The following is a 16171-nucleotide window of genomic DNA, read 5'->3' as shown; positions in this document are numbered from 1 at the left end:
TGGTCTGCCCTACAACTGAAATATTTAAAAACTAAATCCAAAGGGAAACTTAAAACAACCATTTTATTCAATTATTGAAGTAACCTAGAAAAAAGTGAAGCATTACAACGTAAATGGTATTTCTGAACATGTATTGGTCTCCATTGGGTAGGTCTATGAAGGCACTTAGAAGACCCAACAAGCATGAACAGATCAATTCTAGCATATTCTTCTAATATAAATACTAAAAGACATGCATTGAGGCAGTTGGTGAAAATACAGAGTTCTCTTCTGGAAAAAATACAATGCCTTTGCCATATCACGTAACTCTTCTGCACACACAGTTTTGGAGCACACAGTCTCTGTCTTCAGGGCTGCAAGTTACTTAGACCCAGCAATATACTGCATCCGAAGCTCCCCATAGGCACTTATTTTTTGGATAAAAGGACCTGTTGGTCAGATTGTCAAAACTACTAAAAATTAATCCATTCTTCTTCCAATAAAATAAAACATTTGAATAAGAAAGCTATACTTTAAATTTGCTTGCATAAGCAAGAGTTAGAGTAATGGTCTTAAGATTCATAGGACCATTTTTTTTTTTGTAATAGATCAATGTTTTGTAATTTCTAAAAAAAATACAGTAGTAAAGACTTGAGGTATAACTTCCAAAAATACTTGATAATCTTTAGCAGGGAAGTAGGTTGCTTCATTGGCCTTGGTTAAGGGCTTTTCCCCCCCCCCCCTTGGTTGCATGCAGCGAGTGTTTTCTGGGTCTGAAGTTCTTTTGGGGGCAAAGTTGCTTTTCTTGAAATAGCAGTGTTACTATTTCCTTGCTGCAGAGAGAAATGGATATCTTTAGTATGTTGAGCAGCTGTCAGACAAGCCAGAGGGGGTGGGTGGGGGTGTGTGTTTTACCTCCAGGGCAGTAGGGATAAACTGCAGTTATTCCATAGAGGTGTGATCGCTGCTCTGGAAGATACTCATCGGTAAAGGAGCCGGTGTCTTTAGCAATAGCTATCACACCATCCCTGGTGATAAAAGAGGGAGAAGTGCTTTACTTACCTATGAAACTTGAGGGGGTTTTTTTCCCCCATCTGCATGCATTTAAGAACAGAGGCAGCTAAAAAGACTGCTTGGAACACCTGCAGAACAAGTGGAAAGAAATTTGCCCCGTAAAATCTATGTCCAGCTCATTCAGTGCATTTCTCTTTGATGATGCAGAGTCGCAGAAACAGCCTTCCAAGGAGAGATTATCTCCCTGAGAGTCTCCTCCAAGCATGGCAAGTCCTTAAGTGCTGCTAGTAATCTGCTAAAATTTGAAGTTTTGAGAGCTTCCAGCTGGAGTGGGAATAGAGGCAAGTTCCCGATGCCAAGGGCCTTGGGTGGTGGGGGAGAGGGAACAACTGAGGACAGAATCTTTTCTTTGAATTAATCTAGATTTAGAAACTTGCGCCAAGTTTTATTTAAAAAAACCAAAACCAGCCACTATTTCTGTCCCTCCCAGGAAGCTGGGGCTGTTTCTAAACAACTGTTCTGCACTGAGATTTACAAGCAGGCATTGCTGAGTGTGGCGCTGCAGGAGACCCAAGAGAGCGCTCTGGTGAGGTTCTGGGACTCGGGACCAGGGAGCGGACTGGGGACAGTGTGTGTTTTCCCCCCTGTAGCTCCAAGCTGCTCACTAGCAGGATGCAGCAGAGAGCGGTGGAGGCTGGGTCCCAGCCGCTTTGGGGAGCGGATCCCTAGGAGCTGTTAGCTGAGCATTCCTGGCTGTGGGAGGGAGCAGGTTTTCTTCCCTTACCGTCTCCAGTCTGTGTGGTAGAAGTGATTGGCGTAACTGATGATGCTGAAGGGGTAGTTGAGGTTGTTCTGTATGATGTGCCGGCCTGTGCCGTCGGGCAATATGCACTCCAGGTGCTTCGTTCCTTTTTAAACACAAGACAGTTACCAGGCCACAACCCAACCCCCCCATACCGCCCCCCCCCCCCCCCAATATGTTCTTTGTATTCGCTAGATTTTGAAACAGCTTCTGAGCCTCAGGATGTAGAAGCAACTCACGCTGTGAGCCCACTCAACCCCATCACACCAAGTCCTTTGGGGCAGGATAGGGGAGAGGGGCAGAGAAGCCCACAGGCAGCAAGGGACTAAAGATAGACATCACTGTTTTTCCCCTCGAGGCTTAGTGTGTCGTAGCGTGATCCGTCCTCAGTGAAGTTACCTGCATCTGCCCAACAGAGCAGCTTGGAGAAGGGGTCGAACGTCAGGCCGTTGGGCAAGCCGATGTCCTTATTCACCAGGACCCTCCTGCTGGCTCCACTGACAGTAGAAGTTTCAATTTTGGGTGCTTCACGATTCCAGTCCGTCCAGTAAAGATTGCTGGGGAAATAATTATATAATGAACAAACAGGACACACCACAGTTAGGAGTGGTAGAAGATCATTGGCTTTTGCTTTGTTACTGGTTTTTGTCAAGAGAGAGGCCTGGTTTTTCCCCTTAACAGTGCCTGAAATAAATCTTTATTGGATTTGAAGAATCTCTAGAAGAAAACCAGAATGATCTCAAACATGTTTACAACCCAAACTGTAGCTCCTAGATGAGGGCGAGTCTTAGGAGTAGCACATTTTGTATTGCAGCAGCACCCTGGAGGCACAGCTTGTGTTTTCGAACGCCAGGCGTGTTTCAAAGCTTTTAAAAATAACGTACATCCTGACACTGAAACAGCAGGTTTAGCCAAATCCTGAATTACTAAATAAAAGAGGGGTTGGGGAACAGCGCCAGTCCCTCCTACGGGGTGTACAATGTAGGAGAGCTGCTCCCAGGGTCAGGATGGGGCCTTGGCACCACTGTGTGTGTCTGATTTTTGCACCTTGCAAAGCCCTGCATGCAAATCCCTGCGGAAACGCTGCTGCTCACCCTCGGACAGGGTCCACTGTGATGGCCCGAGGGTTCACAAGCTCAGTGTCGAAGAGCACCTGCCGCTCAGAGCCATCCAGCCGGGCTCTCTCGATCTTATCCAGGCCGCTGTCGGTCCAGAACATGGCTCGGCGCAGGTGGTCCACTGCCAGCCCCTCGGGACTGATGAGCCCTGCCAGAGGGATGGACATGGTCAGCGGCTGGGGACGTGCTGCTCCTGGACAGATCATGGTGCCCCAACCTGCCAGACCCAAAGCCAAGGGATGCGAGCGTGGGGATGGAGGACCCCAAAGCAGGACAGCCCCAGAGCTGTGGTGGGCACAGCCTGGCCTGGACCCGCTGCTGTGGCGTTGGGCAGGTGTCACTGGTGATGGGAGCACACCTGAGTTGATCACGGTCTCCGGCTCAGCACCTGGCTCCAGACTCGCCCGACTTATGGTCCGGCCGGCTACATCAGTCCAATAGATCATCTTCTCCCGGCAGTCATAGTCAATCCCCACCACAATGGAGCCCTGCCAGGGTTGGAAGAGGGACACAGGGTGAAAGCCCGCCTGAGGCGCAGGCAAGAGGCTCAGTGAGCATCCTTATCCCACCAGCTGGCACTGGGAGCTGCCCAGGGCACTCTGCAAGAGGCAGTGATGGGGAATGACGCTCAAATCCCTTTTCCCTGGCAAAACCCAACACCGGTGAGCTCCCACTGCACACCCCTGGCTGAATCCTGCAGCAGAGATTTTTAGGTCAGCTGTTGCAGATGCACACCCACGTCCAGATGGGTTTGGAACCCCTTGGCTTGAAGAGAGACTGCTCCAACAGTGAAGCCAGCCCGAGGAATGACCTTCAGGATGGGGAGGGGGAATACTTGGCAAGGTGTTTCAGTTCCCTGGGGTTCAGGGAGTGTCATGGCCCAGCTTTCAGCATTCCTCTCCCTCAGTCTGGCCTGGCTGGAGATGCACATGACCGTGCTCCAAGAGAAGTCAGAGGAAGGGAAAAGGCAAGCTTGCAGTAGAGGTGTGCAGCTGGCAGTCCGGGCCCCACGATGATGGCCAGGGGAGCTCATCGAGCATCCTGCTCCTTCCCTTTGCTGGCAGCCCCAGGTCTGTGCCTCTGTGCTGGGGGGCAGCCGGAGGAAGAGGGGAGCATGCTCCTCCTCCATCTCAGCACCCAGCCAGCCGGCACAGCCGATGTCCCTGCAAACCCAACATCAACCCTCAAGAGGTGACCCCTCAAAGCATCACGGCTCTGACAAGAGTGGTCCAGGGAGATGCGCAACACAGAGCTGCAGCATCAGCCTGTTCCTAACTCCCTGCGGTGGTCCTGCACCCCAGCCCAGGCACTGGAGATACTGTACGTGCAGGGAGAGGAGGGTCTTTGCTGCCTCCTTCTGCAGCCGCGTGCCGTTGAGCGGAAGGTAGCCGATTTGCTGTCCCTGAGCGTAGAGCAGAAAGGTCCCAGTGGCCGGTGGGGACACATCAGGCCGGGGCGAGGGCCGGATGCTGGGTGGCGCAACACTGGGGAGACCTGACACACAGACAGGGCAGGGGGACACAGGACAGGGAGAGAGATGGCTTTGGGAGCACTGGCCCCTCGGCTTTGCACCCAAAGCGGTGTGCAGCAGCCAGAGCTTGTGCTGTGCTAGATGGGGGGTGGGTGTGTGGCACTTGGGGTACTCATCTCTTACACGGTGGGGGGCTGCCAGGCTCTGAGCGTGTGCCTTGGATCTCCCTGCCGCTCTCATCCACGCACCAGCAGTACCCGCTGTCCCCGTGGCACTGCAGTGGGGTGAAGTTGCCCCCCGTGTCGCACTGCGGCACATACTGGTCACTGCGGGGGCTGCCCCCATAGTGCTCCAGCAAGCTCTGCCGCCACCGCTCACACATGGTGTGGGGCCGCTCCGTGGGCTCTGGCACAGGGAGGGTGACAGTCACCCACACTGTCACAGACCCCCATGTGCAAGCTTCGGGGACTCAGGGCTCTGCCAGAGCCCCACATCCCCCTCTCCTTGCTGGGTGCCCCTCCATACTAAAGATGATGGGGTGCTGCAGGGAGAGGGTGGCACCCCCAACTCCCCCAGGCACTGACCTGGGCTCCCGCAGCGCGGCGGTGTGCTGCCTGGTGCCGTCCGTGTGCCGGCGATCTCCTGCCCCGCAGCATCCACGCACCAGCAGTGCCCAGTGCTGCCATGGCACTGCAGGGGCAGGTACTGACCCTGCTCGTCACACTGGGGCACGTGCCCGTTGCCCACAGGCAAGGGTCCCGGGGGCACTGCCCGTGGGTACAGCCGCTCATGTTCACATGGGGTCAGCTGCTGGATGGACTCTGCTGGCAGCAAACACCCCCACCCTGGGCTCAGAGGGTGCCACACAGCTCCCCTGGACCTGCTTGGCACCTGGATTTGGCCCTGCTTCACCCAGGGCTGCAGGTGCTGGGTGATGCTCTGCCAGCACCATGTTGCTCCCCCCTTGGACAAGGGGGGCTGGGGCTGCCCCTCTCCAGCCTCCCCGACACCCCATGGCTGTCCCCTCCATCACAAGATGATGCAGGAGGTGCCCCAATGGCCACTGCCACTGTAACACCACGGGCCAGGGCACCCTAAAGACCCCGGAGTTCCCCTGATGTGCCCCACCGTGCATCCAGCAGCACCCAGACCATAGCAGTGAAGCCCCCAGCCGGGTGGTTGGTCAGAGGGTCCCTGCCACTCACTGCAGCCCCACTGTCCCCACTCTGCTGGTGGCTGGGGCCAAAGTCCAGCCGGACAGGGACAGGCAGGGCTCTGCCTGCTCCAGCACCTTCTCACCACCCTCTGCCATTGGGCACGACCAGCGCAGCCAGCCAGGGCATCTCTTGCACCGTGGGGCTGGGAGATGCTTCACCCCAACAGGTCGGTGCCTGCTGATCCCATCAGGATGCCAACGGGATGCTGAAGGACCCAACCCGCCTACCCTCACCCGCTCGAGTGCTGCAGGGTGGCACTGACCTGGGCTCCCGCAGCGCGGCGGCGTGCTGCCTGGCGCTGTCCGTGTGCCGGCGATCTCCTGCCCCGCAGCATCCACGCACCAGCAGTGCCCGGTGCTGCGGTGGCACTGCAGGGGCCGGTACCGACCCTCCTCGTCACACTGGGGCATGTGCCCGTCGTCCACGGGTGAGGGTCCCGGGGGTACTGCCCGTGGGTACAGCCGCTCATGCTGGCAGGGTGTCAGCCGCTGCGTGCTCCCTTCTGCTGGCAGGAGAGCCAAAGCAGCCACAGAATGAGGATGGGGGAAGCTGCCCTGGGCAGAGCTAGTGTGGGGGCGAACCGGACAGCCTTACCCTGCGTGCACTGGAAGCCATCGCCCTCGTAGCCAGGCTGGCACCGGCAGGAGAAGGAGCCTGGCATGTTGTAGCAGGTGGCAGCCAGGTGGCACGGGTTTTCGGCACACTCATCCACGTCTGCGCATGGGGAAGATGATGGGGATCAGCCAGGGCAGGGCACCCCAGCAGCCGTGTGGGGTGGGCACCCTGTGGTCCCCTGCACACCCCCGTACCGGAGCAGTCAATGCCATCGCCGGTGTACCCGGGGAGGCACTCGCAGGCAGGGCGGCCCCCAGCACGGGGCAGGCAGCGTGCCCGGTCCCTGGGTGCGCAGGGATGGCTCCCGTCCTCACAGGGGTTACTTGCCGGTGCCAGCGCTGTGGGGACAGAGGGGTAAGGGGGTGGCCAGGCAACCTCTGTAGGGTACAGGTGTCAGGACACCCCAAACCAGAGGGCTGGCACTTACGCACACACGCCTGCCCATCCTCTGCTGGCCGGTACCCGCTGTGGCACTCGCACCGGTAGCTGCCTGGCACATTCAGGCAGACGGTGAAGGGGCCGCACTGGCTCAGGCCCTCGGCACACTCGTCCACATCTAGAAGGGGAGACACCCCCATTTTTGGGGTCTGGCTGCTCCTGGGCTGGGGGGGATGTCCTGCCCCAAGGTGCCCATCCCCCATCTCCCTCCATCCCCACAATACCCCCAGAGTGCTCCCCCAGGTGCCCCCAGCAGCCTCCCAGCCCCCTGCCTCAGTTTCCCCCCCTGATTCATCCATATCCTTAGTACAGCTCCAGGAGCTCTTGAGACAGCAAGTGTTGCAATGCTGGGGCACGTGCCAGCACCCCAAATGGCAGTGGGTGCCCTGTGGGGGAAAGGGGCCACCACCCCACCCCCTGCACCCACCCACAGCCCCCAGTCACCTCGGCAGCCCCGTCCAGCTCTGTGGTACCCAGCTGCGCACTCGCACGTGTACTCCATCCCTGCACCGGGCTGGCAGCGTGCTGTTGCCTCGCAGGTGTGCGTGCTGTCATGACATGGATTCACTGGGGGATTCTCGACATCGTCTGCAGGTGAGGGAGGATGTTGGGGGCAGGGGGCGGAGGAGATACAGGGAGTGGGGAACAATGGTTCCCACATATCTGACATAGGCATCACTGCTGTGCAGCGGCACCCTCATCCTACACAGGCACCTGTGGCCATGCCACCCAGTGCCAACCCCACTGTGCCCCCCCCCATTCCAGGAGCGCTTTGGCTCAAGCTGCTTGAAAAAAAACCCACCAGCCTCTCTTTTTTGGCTGTTTTTGGGTCAAGTGAGCACACTGCAGCTTTGAGAGCGGGCAGGAGACAGCAGCATCCCCTGGCAGCAGCCGGCACCCTGGGGTGGGTGCTGGAGCTCACCTTGTGCTGAGCTGACACGGGCGGCGAGGGCGTAGCGCAGGACATGCTCCTGGCTGTCGTAGAGGGCGAAGGCACGCACCACGCTCAGCCACTGCCGAGCGGGCAGGCGGGCGTGCGGGCAGCCGGCAAAGGTGATGTTCTGGCGTAGGCGGTAGGACAAGGTCTGGTTGGCGGTCCCCGCAGCCAGGACGTACTCCCGCTGAGCAGAGGATGTCACAGCTGTCAGACAGCAAGGAAAAAAAACCAACCATGGGATGTGGGAGGACTGGCTTCAGCACTGATGACTATGGGATTTTGGGAACCGTGGTGGGGATGGGTTTTTTTGGGGGTGCTCCAAGGAGGGCACGTAGGGATGATGTGCGAGAAAACAAAGCTGGAACTGAGCACAGGCTCTTACCTGAGCTGGAGTAGTGGTAGAGCTCCTTGTAGGGAGTGATGTGGACAGTGACATCCTCTGGGAGAAACGGCACCTGGCCCTGGATGTGAGTCTTAAGGCTTAAGTAATTGTCTGGCCCCAGGCCCTCGGCCATCTGAGTGACATGGACCGTCTCCTCCCCAGGGTAGAAGGTCACCTCCAGGCTCTGGGTGAATTCGGCACCTGGGCAGGAAAAGGGAACAGGCAGCATTCCATTGTAGGAAGTACATCCCCAAAACATCCTTTCCCACTCTTCTGGCACACCTGTGAGGCCTCACAGCAGGGAGGTGACAGCCAGCTGAACCTGGGGAAGTGACCAGAGAAGCCACGAGGCTGCCCTGAACCCCCACCCCTCATCACCTGCCCCAAGCCGTACATCACCCCATGTCTGAGCCAGGCCACCCCACCAGGAGCCACATCCGTCAGAGCGATGGGGCTTGGTGGCACATCCCAGCTCCCCGCTCACCGGTGATGCTGAAGCCGTTCTCAGAGCTGGGCTCCTCAAGGGCGAAGAGCCAGGCGAAGAGCCCACCGACAGGCAGGAGAGGCAGGAGGGCACGGGCAGCAGGCTGGGGCACCCCACTGATAGCTGTGTAGGCTCGGCCGTCACTGCCCACGATGTAGGCGTGCAGGTCGACGTCCTGGAAGCGGACGGATGCCCGTCCCACCATCAGGCTCCCGCTCACCTTCCCGTTGAGGCGATGCACAGCCCCTGGGCAGGAGGAAGACGGGCACCCCTGGCAGCGGCCACCCAGGCATAGGATGCCCATCCTCGCTGCCCACCCTGCGTACCTTCGGGCAGGCACTGCCGCCCGTTGCCGTAGTAGGTGGCCCGGCAGTGGCAGCAGATGCCAGTGGCATAGTCGGTGCAGAAGGCGTGCGGGGAGCAGCGCCCGTGGTGCTGGGCACACGTCTCCTTACCAGCCGCGCTGTAGGTGAACACTGGGGACAAGGGGACATGGTTGGGGAGAGGGTGACAAAGCCACCCCTCATGAGGTGTGAGCATCTTGCCTCCTTGGCCCCCAAAACTCCCCCAGCTGGCGGGGCAGTTCCCAAGAAAGCCACCCAGGGTGCATAGGGGAGGCTGTGTTGCCTGATTTCAGGCGGATCTGACAGAAGGCAAGAGATCCAGTTCCTGCATATTTCTGGGAAACAGCCGGCACGGGACCGGGCTGTGGTTCCCAGGGCACATGCCACACCGGCTCCGCAGCCCGCTCAGTGGCAGTGGGGGCGGCCACTAGAACATGTTCTCTGAGCTTCCCATCCCTCAAGCTTCCCTCCTCGCAACGTGGGGCAGGGCAGCAGCAAACCCAGCAGGCAGGGACGTATGGCTCCGGCAGCCCCTTGGCAGCAGGATTTGGCTAGGAGAAGAGGAGCTGGAAGGGCAGCAGCTTTGCAGGAGCAATGCCAGCCCACGCTAGCTCCAGCTCCGGCTGCTCAGGGAGAGATCAGCTTGCAGCGAAGAGGCCTTTTTTAGGGAGCCACCCGCCATGAGCTGTCCCCAAACGGTCATCGGAGGGGCTGCAGCCACTCACCGTCGGGATTAAAATGCACATCTTCCTCCACGCCGACGCCGTGATGCCCAGAGCTGTAGGAAGAGGGGTTGCCAGAGTAGCTCTGCCGGGCGCTGCCGTCCCTGTCGGGGTGCAGCCGGCGGCTCTGCTCCTGCCCCGGGGATGCAGGCAGCCCCTCGGGGACGATGCCCAGCAGCGCCGGGACACGGGATCCGTAGTTGGGTGACATGGCTTCTGAACCACGCTGCACTGGCAGCTCCGTGGACGTGTGATCAGCACGGTTGTAGAGCATGCGGGTGTAGTCGGCGGTGCCAGGGGCATGATGCACGGGGCTCTGGGGCACACTGGGGCCAGCTGCCCCACCGACCCCCGGCTCCACGTGCTCCAGGGGGGCCACGCTGCCTACGTGGAAGACCCACACGCCACGTACCCCTGCGTTGCTCTCCCTGCAGGACAGCAGCACACATGCACATCCATCACAGCTCTGGTGGGAAACTCACCCCAAAGGTACCGAGCGGCCGCACTCCACACCCCCGCTCACAGGACCCCAAATGCAGCTCCCAAAAAGCTCCCATGCATGCAGGACCAAGCGCCATGGCGCCGCCCATCTCCCCAGTTCATTTCTTCCAGCCTTTAAAAGGCTCTGGGGGCTGGGAGAAGGTGATGCTGTCCCCCCAGCACAGCCCCCCCAGAATCACGCACCGCTCCAGGCGTCTCAGAGCCTGCTCACTGCTGGCCAGGCTGTGGAAAAGCCCGTCCCTCTTTGGGTCATCGCCATCCCCCCGGCTGAAGCCCACTCTGGCTGGCAGCTCCAGCTGAACGTTGTAGGACTCCTTGGGCCGCGTCCCCAGAAACTGGAGGCCACCATCAGGGTAGAGGAAGATGGCATACGTGTCCTCATCATCATAGGCTATGACTGCCTGGAAGGTGTTAAGCTGCCAAAGGGAGAGCAGGACAGAGGGATGTCATGGAGGGGCAGGAACCCAGCAGAGGACTGAGACAGGGAAGAGGATGAGGGATGCAACAGCCAGCTCCCTGCACAGTGCAATGCATGCAAGCACCCCAAAAGAGCCCTCCATAAGCCTGCAGAGACCTCCTGGGGAAGAGCAGGAGCAGAGGCTGCTCGCACATGGCCAAACCCCAGTGCAACACTCTGGGAAGATGCTCAGCATCCTCCACGGGAGCCCATGACACAGCCAGGCCACCCCCACTCAGCTGCCTGGGTGCAGGAGTGTTCCTTGGAGCTGTCACACAGGGAGGTGACAGCCCTGTACCATGCCCAGGAGCATCCCTGGCCATGTAACCAGTGCGACGGGTGGGCACGCTGCAGCTGGAAGCCCCTCACTACTGTTCCCCTCCTTCTGTCCTGCCCCTGACACCAGCAGCCCCCCTCCATCCCAGCAGCACCAGAGGAAGACCCGCACCCCCCTCGCTTCCCCCTGAGAACAATTTTAGCTTGGTTTCCTCAGGAAAAAACATGCATGTACTCCCGCCTTCCCCACACCCATACATCCCGCTATAGGCACGCTGGCTGCCTGCCGTGCCGTGCTGGCGAGCCTTGGGGCTGCGCCAGCCCCTGAGCGAGGCTGTGCCATGGAGCGGGACTGCAGCAATAACCCACAGATGGACAGGCTGCAGAGCGAGCACAACCCTTACAAGCCACTGGAGAATCCACACACACGCACACACATCGCAGTCACCCCCGATGCAGAGAAACCAATGCTTGCAGGATTTGGGCGAGCCCCCACCCTCACCCCACACAGGTCCTGCTCTCCGAATAAATAAATATAAGCATGCAGCAGCAGCCCTTCCCCACAAGCTGCCAGCAGCAGTGAGCAGGGAACGATGCCTGAGCGAAGGAAAAAGGATTAAACTCCCAGTTTCAGCCCCAGAGCCAGGGGCAGGAGGGGTGGGGGCTCCCCTCACATCACCCCCGAGCCCAGAACTGCCTGTCCCCACTGTGCCAGCCCCGGTTTCGGGGTGCAGGGCCCCCGGGGCATCACAAGGTTTCCTGGCAGCCCCACGGGATATAAAGAGCCTTGTTGTGTGTGTTGCACACTCGGGCATTCAGAGACCCCATGCAAAGGCAGCCAAAAAGCTGGGGGGGACACACAACCCCTCCTCCCCAGGGCTGGATTCCTCCCCCATGCAGCCAGCTGCAGGGCTCATTTTGCCTTGTGGTGGGCGGCAAGGGGGGACCCAGTGGGTGACATTGATGTGCTGGCATCGTGGGATGTAGGGCAGAGAGCGAGGGGGGTGGACACAGCCCCTGGCTCACAGCCAGCTGCTCCCGGCAGAGCTGCAAAGGGCAAATTCCAGCCCAAAGGGCAATTTTTGCCTCTGCAGAAGTGGGGTCAGCTCTCGACCCGCTCTGCAGCCCTGGAAATCGTCACCACGGGGACTAGGAGCATGTCCCCAGGAAGCTGGAGGGACAGGGTGCTGCTGGCAGCACTGCCAGACCTCCCGGCCAGGCGGGACCCCCAAGCCAGGGGCCTGGGGAGCCTCTAACCCCCGCGGCCTTAACCCAGGTTTCTGCTTTCGACACTCAAAAAGGATGAGCCATGACTTTCCAAAATGGGGGGTTAAAGGCCTTGAGGGCAATCCTGGTTCTGAGCAGCAGGAGGGTAGCGTTTCAATAAACAGCATAGTTGGTAAGAAAAAAGTGGTGTTTGGGAAGTTTTTTACCGGTTTTGGCTAAGGGGGAGTTCAGCAAAGCACAGGTACGAGCTGCATTTCAGTGCATCTTGAATGAAGCTTTCCCCGGAGCTGCTCATTTCCAAGCAAGACCAGTTTCATTTTAAACCTGATCCAACTTCTCCGAGAGGGAAAAAAAAAAAATTGGGAAGAGGAGGCTGCACTTTCGATGGCTGCGAGGTCGCTGTGAGGCCCCTGATGGCATCTCTTCAGCTGCCTTCCCAAGTTTTAAATTAGAGGAAAAAATGTGTGTTGTTTCCTTCCAAACCTCGGTTTCTTCCCCTCTTGGCTTCCCTCTCAGAAGCCTGCTACCGAAGGGCCCCGGAGCAGGGGGACGGCTGGTGGGGATGGATGCCAGTGGCCCATGGGGACCTGGCAGCTGCTGGTGGGCTTTGGGTTCAGCCCACCCCACCCCAGCGAAAGCCCATCACCCATCGCACAGCTCTGGGCATTCATCACCGGAGTTTTCCTTTTGCAACTCTTCACATTCAGCTCGTTTCAAGAAGCCCACGGTGCTGGCAGAGCGTCACCATCACCTCCTCAGCACATCATCAGCCTAATGTGACAGCTTATGCCCCAGCAACAGATCCAGCAGTTTTCAGGGAAAGGCAGCGCTGGAGGTCCACCCACGCAGGAGCCTTATCAGCCCGTGGGTGGAGAGCACAGGTCACCTCCCTGACCTGGCAGACCACCTACGAGCTTGTTTTCCAGACACAAAATCAACCCACAGCGGAAACTCTGAAGCCGGCTCCTGGCCAGCAGCATTAATCAGCCCAGCATGCAGGCAGACAGCAGGACAAGCCCCAAGCCACTGGCAAAAGGTGAGGAGCACGATGGGTGACTTGGGCCACCACTTCCCACAGCCGCGCCTGGTCCAACTCTGCCCTGCAAATTCAGAGCCACCAGCACTGTAAAGCTTTGCCTGAAAAGCAGGGAAAAGCCTGAGCACCTCCAACCATGGAGTTGAAGGCAACCACTAAACCTCTCCTGCCCATCAACAAAGCCAACAGACCCACCACCACTGCTGCTCTGAGCAAAGATGAGGAGCTCCACATCTCCCTCAGTGCTCATCCAAGGCTGGAGCCGCCATGAGGAAGACTCATCCTCCCACAACACGTAGGATGGGTGTCCAATCTCAGCCTGTTGGCCTCACCTTCTTGGAGGGCTCTGTGTCCTGTGAGAGCTCCTGGTAGGCGCCCACGTCCTCCCAGGTGGCGATGAACGTGTTGGTGGGCGCAAAGGAGCTGGTGGTGTGGGGGAACCCAGCCTGGATGTAGCCCGCAGCCTGGTCCAGCACGTCCGGAGAGTCGTCTTGCCGGTAGTAGATGTTCCCTCTGTCACCGGAGGTGTCAAGGTCGGCCAGGAAGGGAGCGATGACAGGGAAGTCTGTGGGGAAATCGTCATCCACGTACTGGGTCTCCCTGGGGAAATCCTGGGTTGAGATGACCCCGTTGGTCCCCACCTGCAGGTAGAGTGGCGCAGGGTGCTCAGGAGCTGCAGAGGTGCCTCTGCCACCCGTCACCCCTCCCCAGTGGAGTGGGGCACAGGGCTGAGCGCCCTGCGACCGCGTGGCCCCAGCCGGCCAGGGGGAAAACAAAGACCTCGAGCTTCTCCATCCCCCAGAGAGCTGCAGCTCAGGGGCCGCCCCAGCTGCAGCCGCTGCTGACGGGGGAACAGCTGCGAAGGAGAAAGCCCTCTTGTTCCTCCGCGGCGGGAGACACCGGGCAGGAGAGGGGGGAAAAAGGGATGGATGGAGGGAGGACACGTGCAGAGGCGGAGGCGGCAAAGGCACATCTGGAGGGGCTGGGGTGGGAGTCAGGGGAGGTGGGTGTCAAGGGGAACGGCTGGGGAGGAAGGGGGTGGATGGGAGGGGGATTAGAAGATGGAGGAGCGAAAAGATAAAGAGGGAGGTGGTGGGACAGAGGGATGGAGAGGAGGGGAGCGGGAAGACAAGAGACAAGGAGGGAGGGATAGAAGGGTGAAGGGATGGGAAGCCGGAGGGACAGAGGGCGGTGATGGAGGGGGGGAAGGGGCGCGGAGCAAGCGCGGCGGGGGCCGGGGGAAGGAGCAGGGCCGGGGGCCCGGGGCCGGCCGGGACTCACGTAGAGGCGGCGGGCGGCGCGGCCGTAGAGGCGCAGCGGGCGGCGGAGCGGCACCCCGGGGGAGCTCTCGTCGTCGCCGGGCCGCAGCCGGGCATCGCGGCGGGCCGGGCCGTGCGGCAGCAGCCCCGGGCGGGGCAGGGCTGTCCCCGCCGCCAGCACCGCCGCCAGCACCGCCGCCACCGCCCGCATCCCGCCGCCGGCCCACGGCATCCCCCCGCCCCAGACGGCGCCCACCGGACCCGACGGCGCCGGAGCGGAGCGGAGCGCTGGAGCGGAGCGGACCCGACGGGGCAGCCCCGACCCGGCGGAGGGAACCGGAGCCGGCGGGGCGGGACGGGGCGCGCCGCTGGCGGGGCGGGCACAGGCCAAAGCCGCGCCGCCATTGGATCCTCGGGCCCCGGCCCCGACCAATCGGGTCTTACCCCAAAATCCGCCCCGGGCTGCCCGCCCCGCCCGGGGTCCGGTACGGCGGTGGCATCCCGGGGGGAGAGGGACACCCCCGTACCCCGCCCGGGGTCCGGTACGGCGGTGGCATCCGGTGGGAAGAGGGACATCCCCGGACCCCGCCCGGACCCCGGTACGGCGGTGGCATCCGGTGGGAAGAGGGACATCCCCGGACCCCGCCCGGGCCCGGTACGGCGGTGGCATCCGGTGGGAAGAGGGACATCCCCGGACCCCGCCCGGACCCCGGTACGGCGGTGGCATCCGGTGGGGAGAGGGACATCCCCGGACCCCGCCCGGGCCCGGTACGGCGGTGGCATCCCGAGGGGAGAGGGACATCCCCGGACCCCGCCCGGACCCCGGTACGGCGGTGGCATCCGGTGGGGAGAGGGACATCCCCGCACTGTGCCCCGCCACCCCCAGGGCCTTGCAGCCCCCCCAGCTGCAGTGCCTGGCCACCCCCGGGCCCACGCCGTGGGTGGGGGTCTCTGCCCGCTGCCCACTCGCTCTCCTCGCATCCCGCTCCCTCGATCCGGGCAGGGACGTGACTCCTGATCCACAGGGGACCAGGATGGCGGGGGTGGAAAACTGGAACAGCCACAACATGTCGTGCAGCTCAACTGGCAAGTTGTCAGCCAGCGGGGCCGGCTGCGGGCTCCCCACGCACACACAACACCCAGGCTCAGGGTCGCTGCTGTTTATCCTTTCCCAGACCCATTTTTCCATCATCTCCACCCAGAGAGGTCTGAGGAGGGCCAACGCTTTGCGGATGGGTGGCCGGTGGGGTTCCCTGCCATGGGTTTGAGGTGTTGGGGTGGGAGAACCCTCAGTGGAGGAGGAAAGGACAAGCTCAAATCCAGGCAGCTGCATTCCCCAAGTGCTCCTGGAAATCCGGGCTGGGAGCAGCCCAAAGCTCTGCTCCATCTTCCTGGAGCACTTCCATGGCTCCAGGCCAGTGTTAGTATCACATCTGTCCCAAAATGTATACATGCCCCAGGAATGCCAGATAAGAAGGAGAGAAGTGTCAAATCCAGTAGGCTGGTGAGAGAAATATATCAGGGACACATTCGTGGCATTCCCAGCAGGAATTCTCACAGGGGAAGCAGCTGCACGCCCTCCACCCCATCCCTGTTGCAGCGACGACGGGATTTGTCACTGTGGCTCCCATCCCCTCAGTCCCGGGCAGCAAGCAAGCCGCCTTATCCCAGGCATCCTGGAAAGCAGCTCCCACCTGTACTGGGGCTGAACTGGCTTGGAAGCCCGGCTGTCCCGGTGAGCTGCCACCCCCCAGCTGCAGCCAGCTGGCCAGCCCCGGCCCCGGGAGGGAGACGCCTCGCCTGGCCACGGAAAACCATTAGGGCTTTGAGCAGGGTTCAGGCCAGCTGGACACGGTCCGCAGCCTTCGAGGAGTTCCCCCTGCCAAAAAAAG

The 16171-nt window shown here is 60.4% G+C and overlaps 1 protein-coding gene across 4 annotated transcripts; it reads right to left on the bottom strand.

The window, feature by feature from the left end:
• Positions 1 to 44: 44 nt before the first annotated feature.
• On the bottom strand, positions 45 to 14607 carry NID2 (nidogen 2). Of its 4 annotated transcripts, none has more exons than XM_037393587.1 (22): positions 14302 to 14607; positions 13353 to 13661; positions 10208 to 10440; positions 9527 to 9951; positions 8784 to 8933; positions 8458 to 8703; positions 7974 to 8174; positions 7577 to 7795; positions 7099 to 7242; positions 6644 to 6772; positions 6411 to 6554; positions 6196 to 6315; positions 5864 to 6106; positions 4969 to 5205; positions 4568 to 4789; positions 4238 to 4407; positions 3272 to 3401; positions 2890 to 3061; positions 2195 to 2352; positions 1778 to 1901; positions 895 to 1007; positions 45 to 812 (listed from the first exon to the last, which is right to left on the bottom strand). In XM_037393587.1, the coding sequence occupies exons 1-22, from the start codon at positions 14509 to 14511 to the stop codon at positions 802 to 804; spliced, it is 4110 nt and encodes a 1369-aa protein (XP_037249484.1). In that variant the 5' UTR covers positions 14512 to 14607; the 3' UTR covers positions 45 to 801. The 4 variants fall into 4 exon arrangements, with proteins under 4 accessions (XP_037249484.1, XP_037249485.1, XP_037249486.1 ...); XM_037393588.1 differs by having other exon boundaries at positions 5864 to 6103; XM_037393589.1 differs by lacking the exon at positions 14302 to 14607 and adding an exon at positions 13801 to 13830.
• Positions 14608 to 16171: the final 1564 nt, after the last annotated feature.

Source organism: Falco rusticolus, chromosome 7, assembly GCF_015220075.1.
Source record: "Falco rusticolus isolate bFalRus1 chromosome 7, bFalRus1.pri, whole genome shotgun sequence".
In the NCBI taxonomy this organism is placed as follows: domain Eukaryota; kingdom Metazoa; phylum Chordata; class Aves; order Falconiformes; family Falconidae; genus Falco; species Falco rusticolus.
The sequence above is the reverse complement of the archived record's forward strand: the minus strand, read 5'-3'. Positions and strand labels throughout refer to the sequence as shown.

Coding starts and splice junctions, on each gene's coding strand:
- NID2 (XM_037393587.1), bottom strand. CDS start 14,511: ATGCCGTGGGCCGGCGGCGGGATGCGGGCGGTGGCGGCGGTGCTGGCG. Junction 5,206..5,863: donor GCCGCGCTGCGGGAGCCCAG/GTCAGTGCCACC, acceptor TGCTGCCAGCAG/AGTCCATCCAGCAGCTGACC. Junction 4,408..4,567: donor GCCTGGCAGCCCCCCACCGT/GTAAGAGATGAG, acceptor TCTGTGTGTCAG/GTCTCCCCAGTGTTGCGCCA.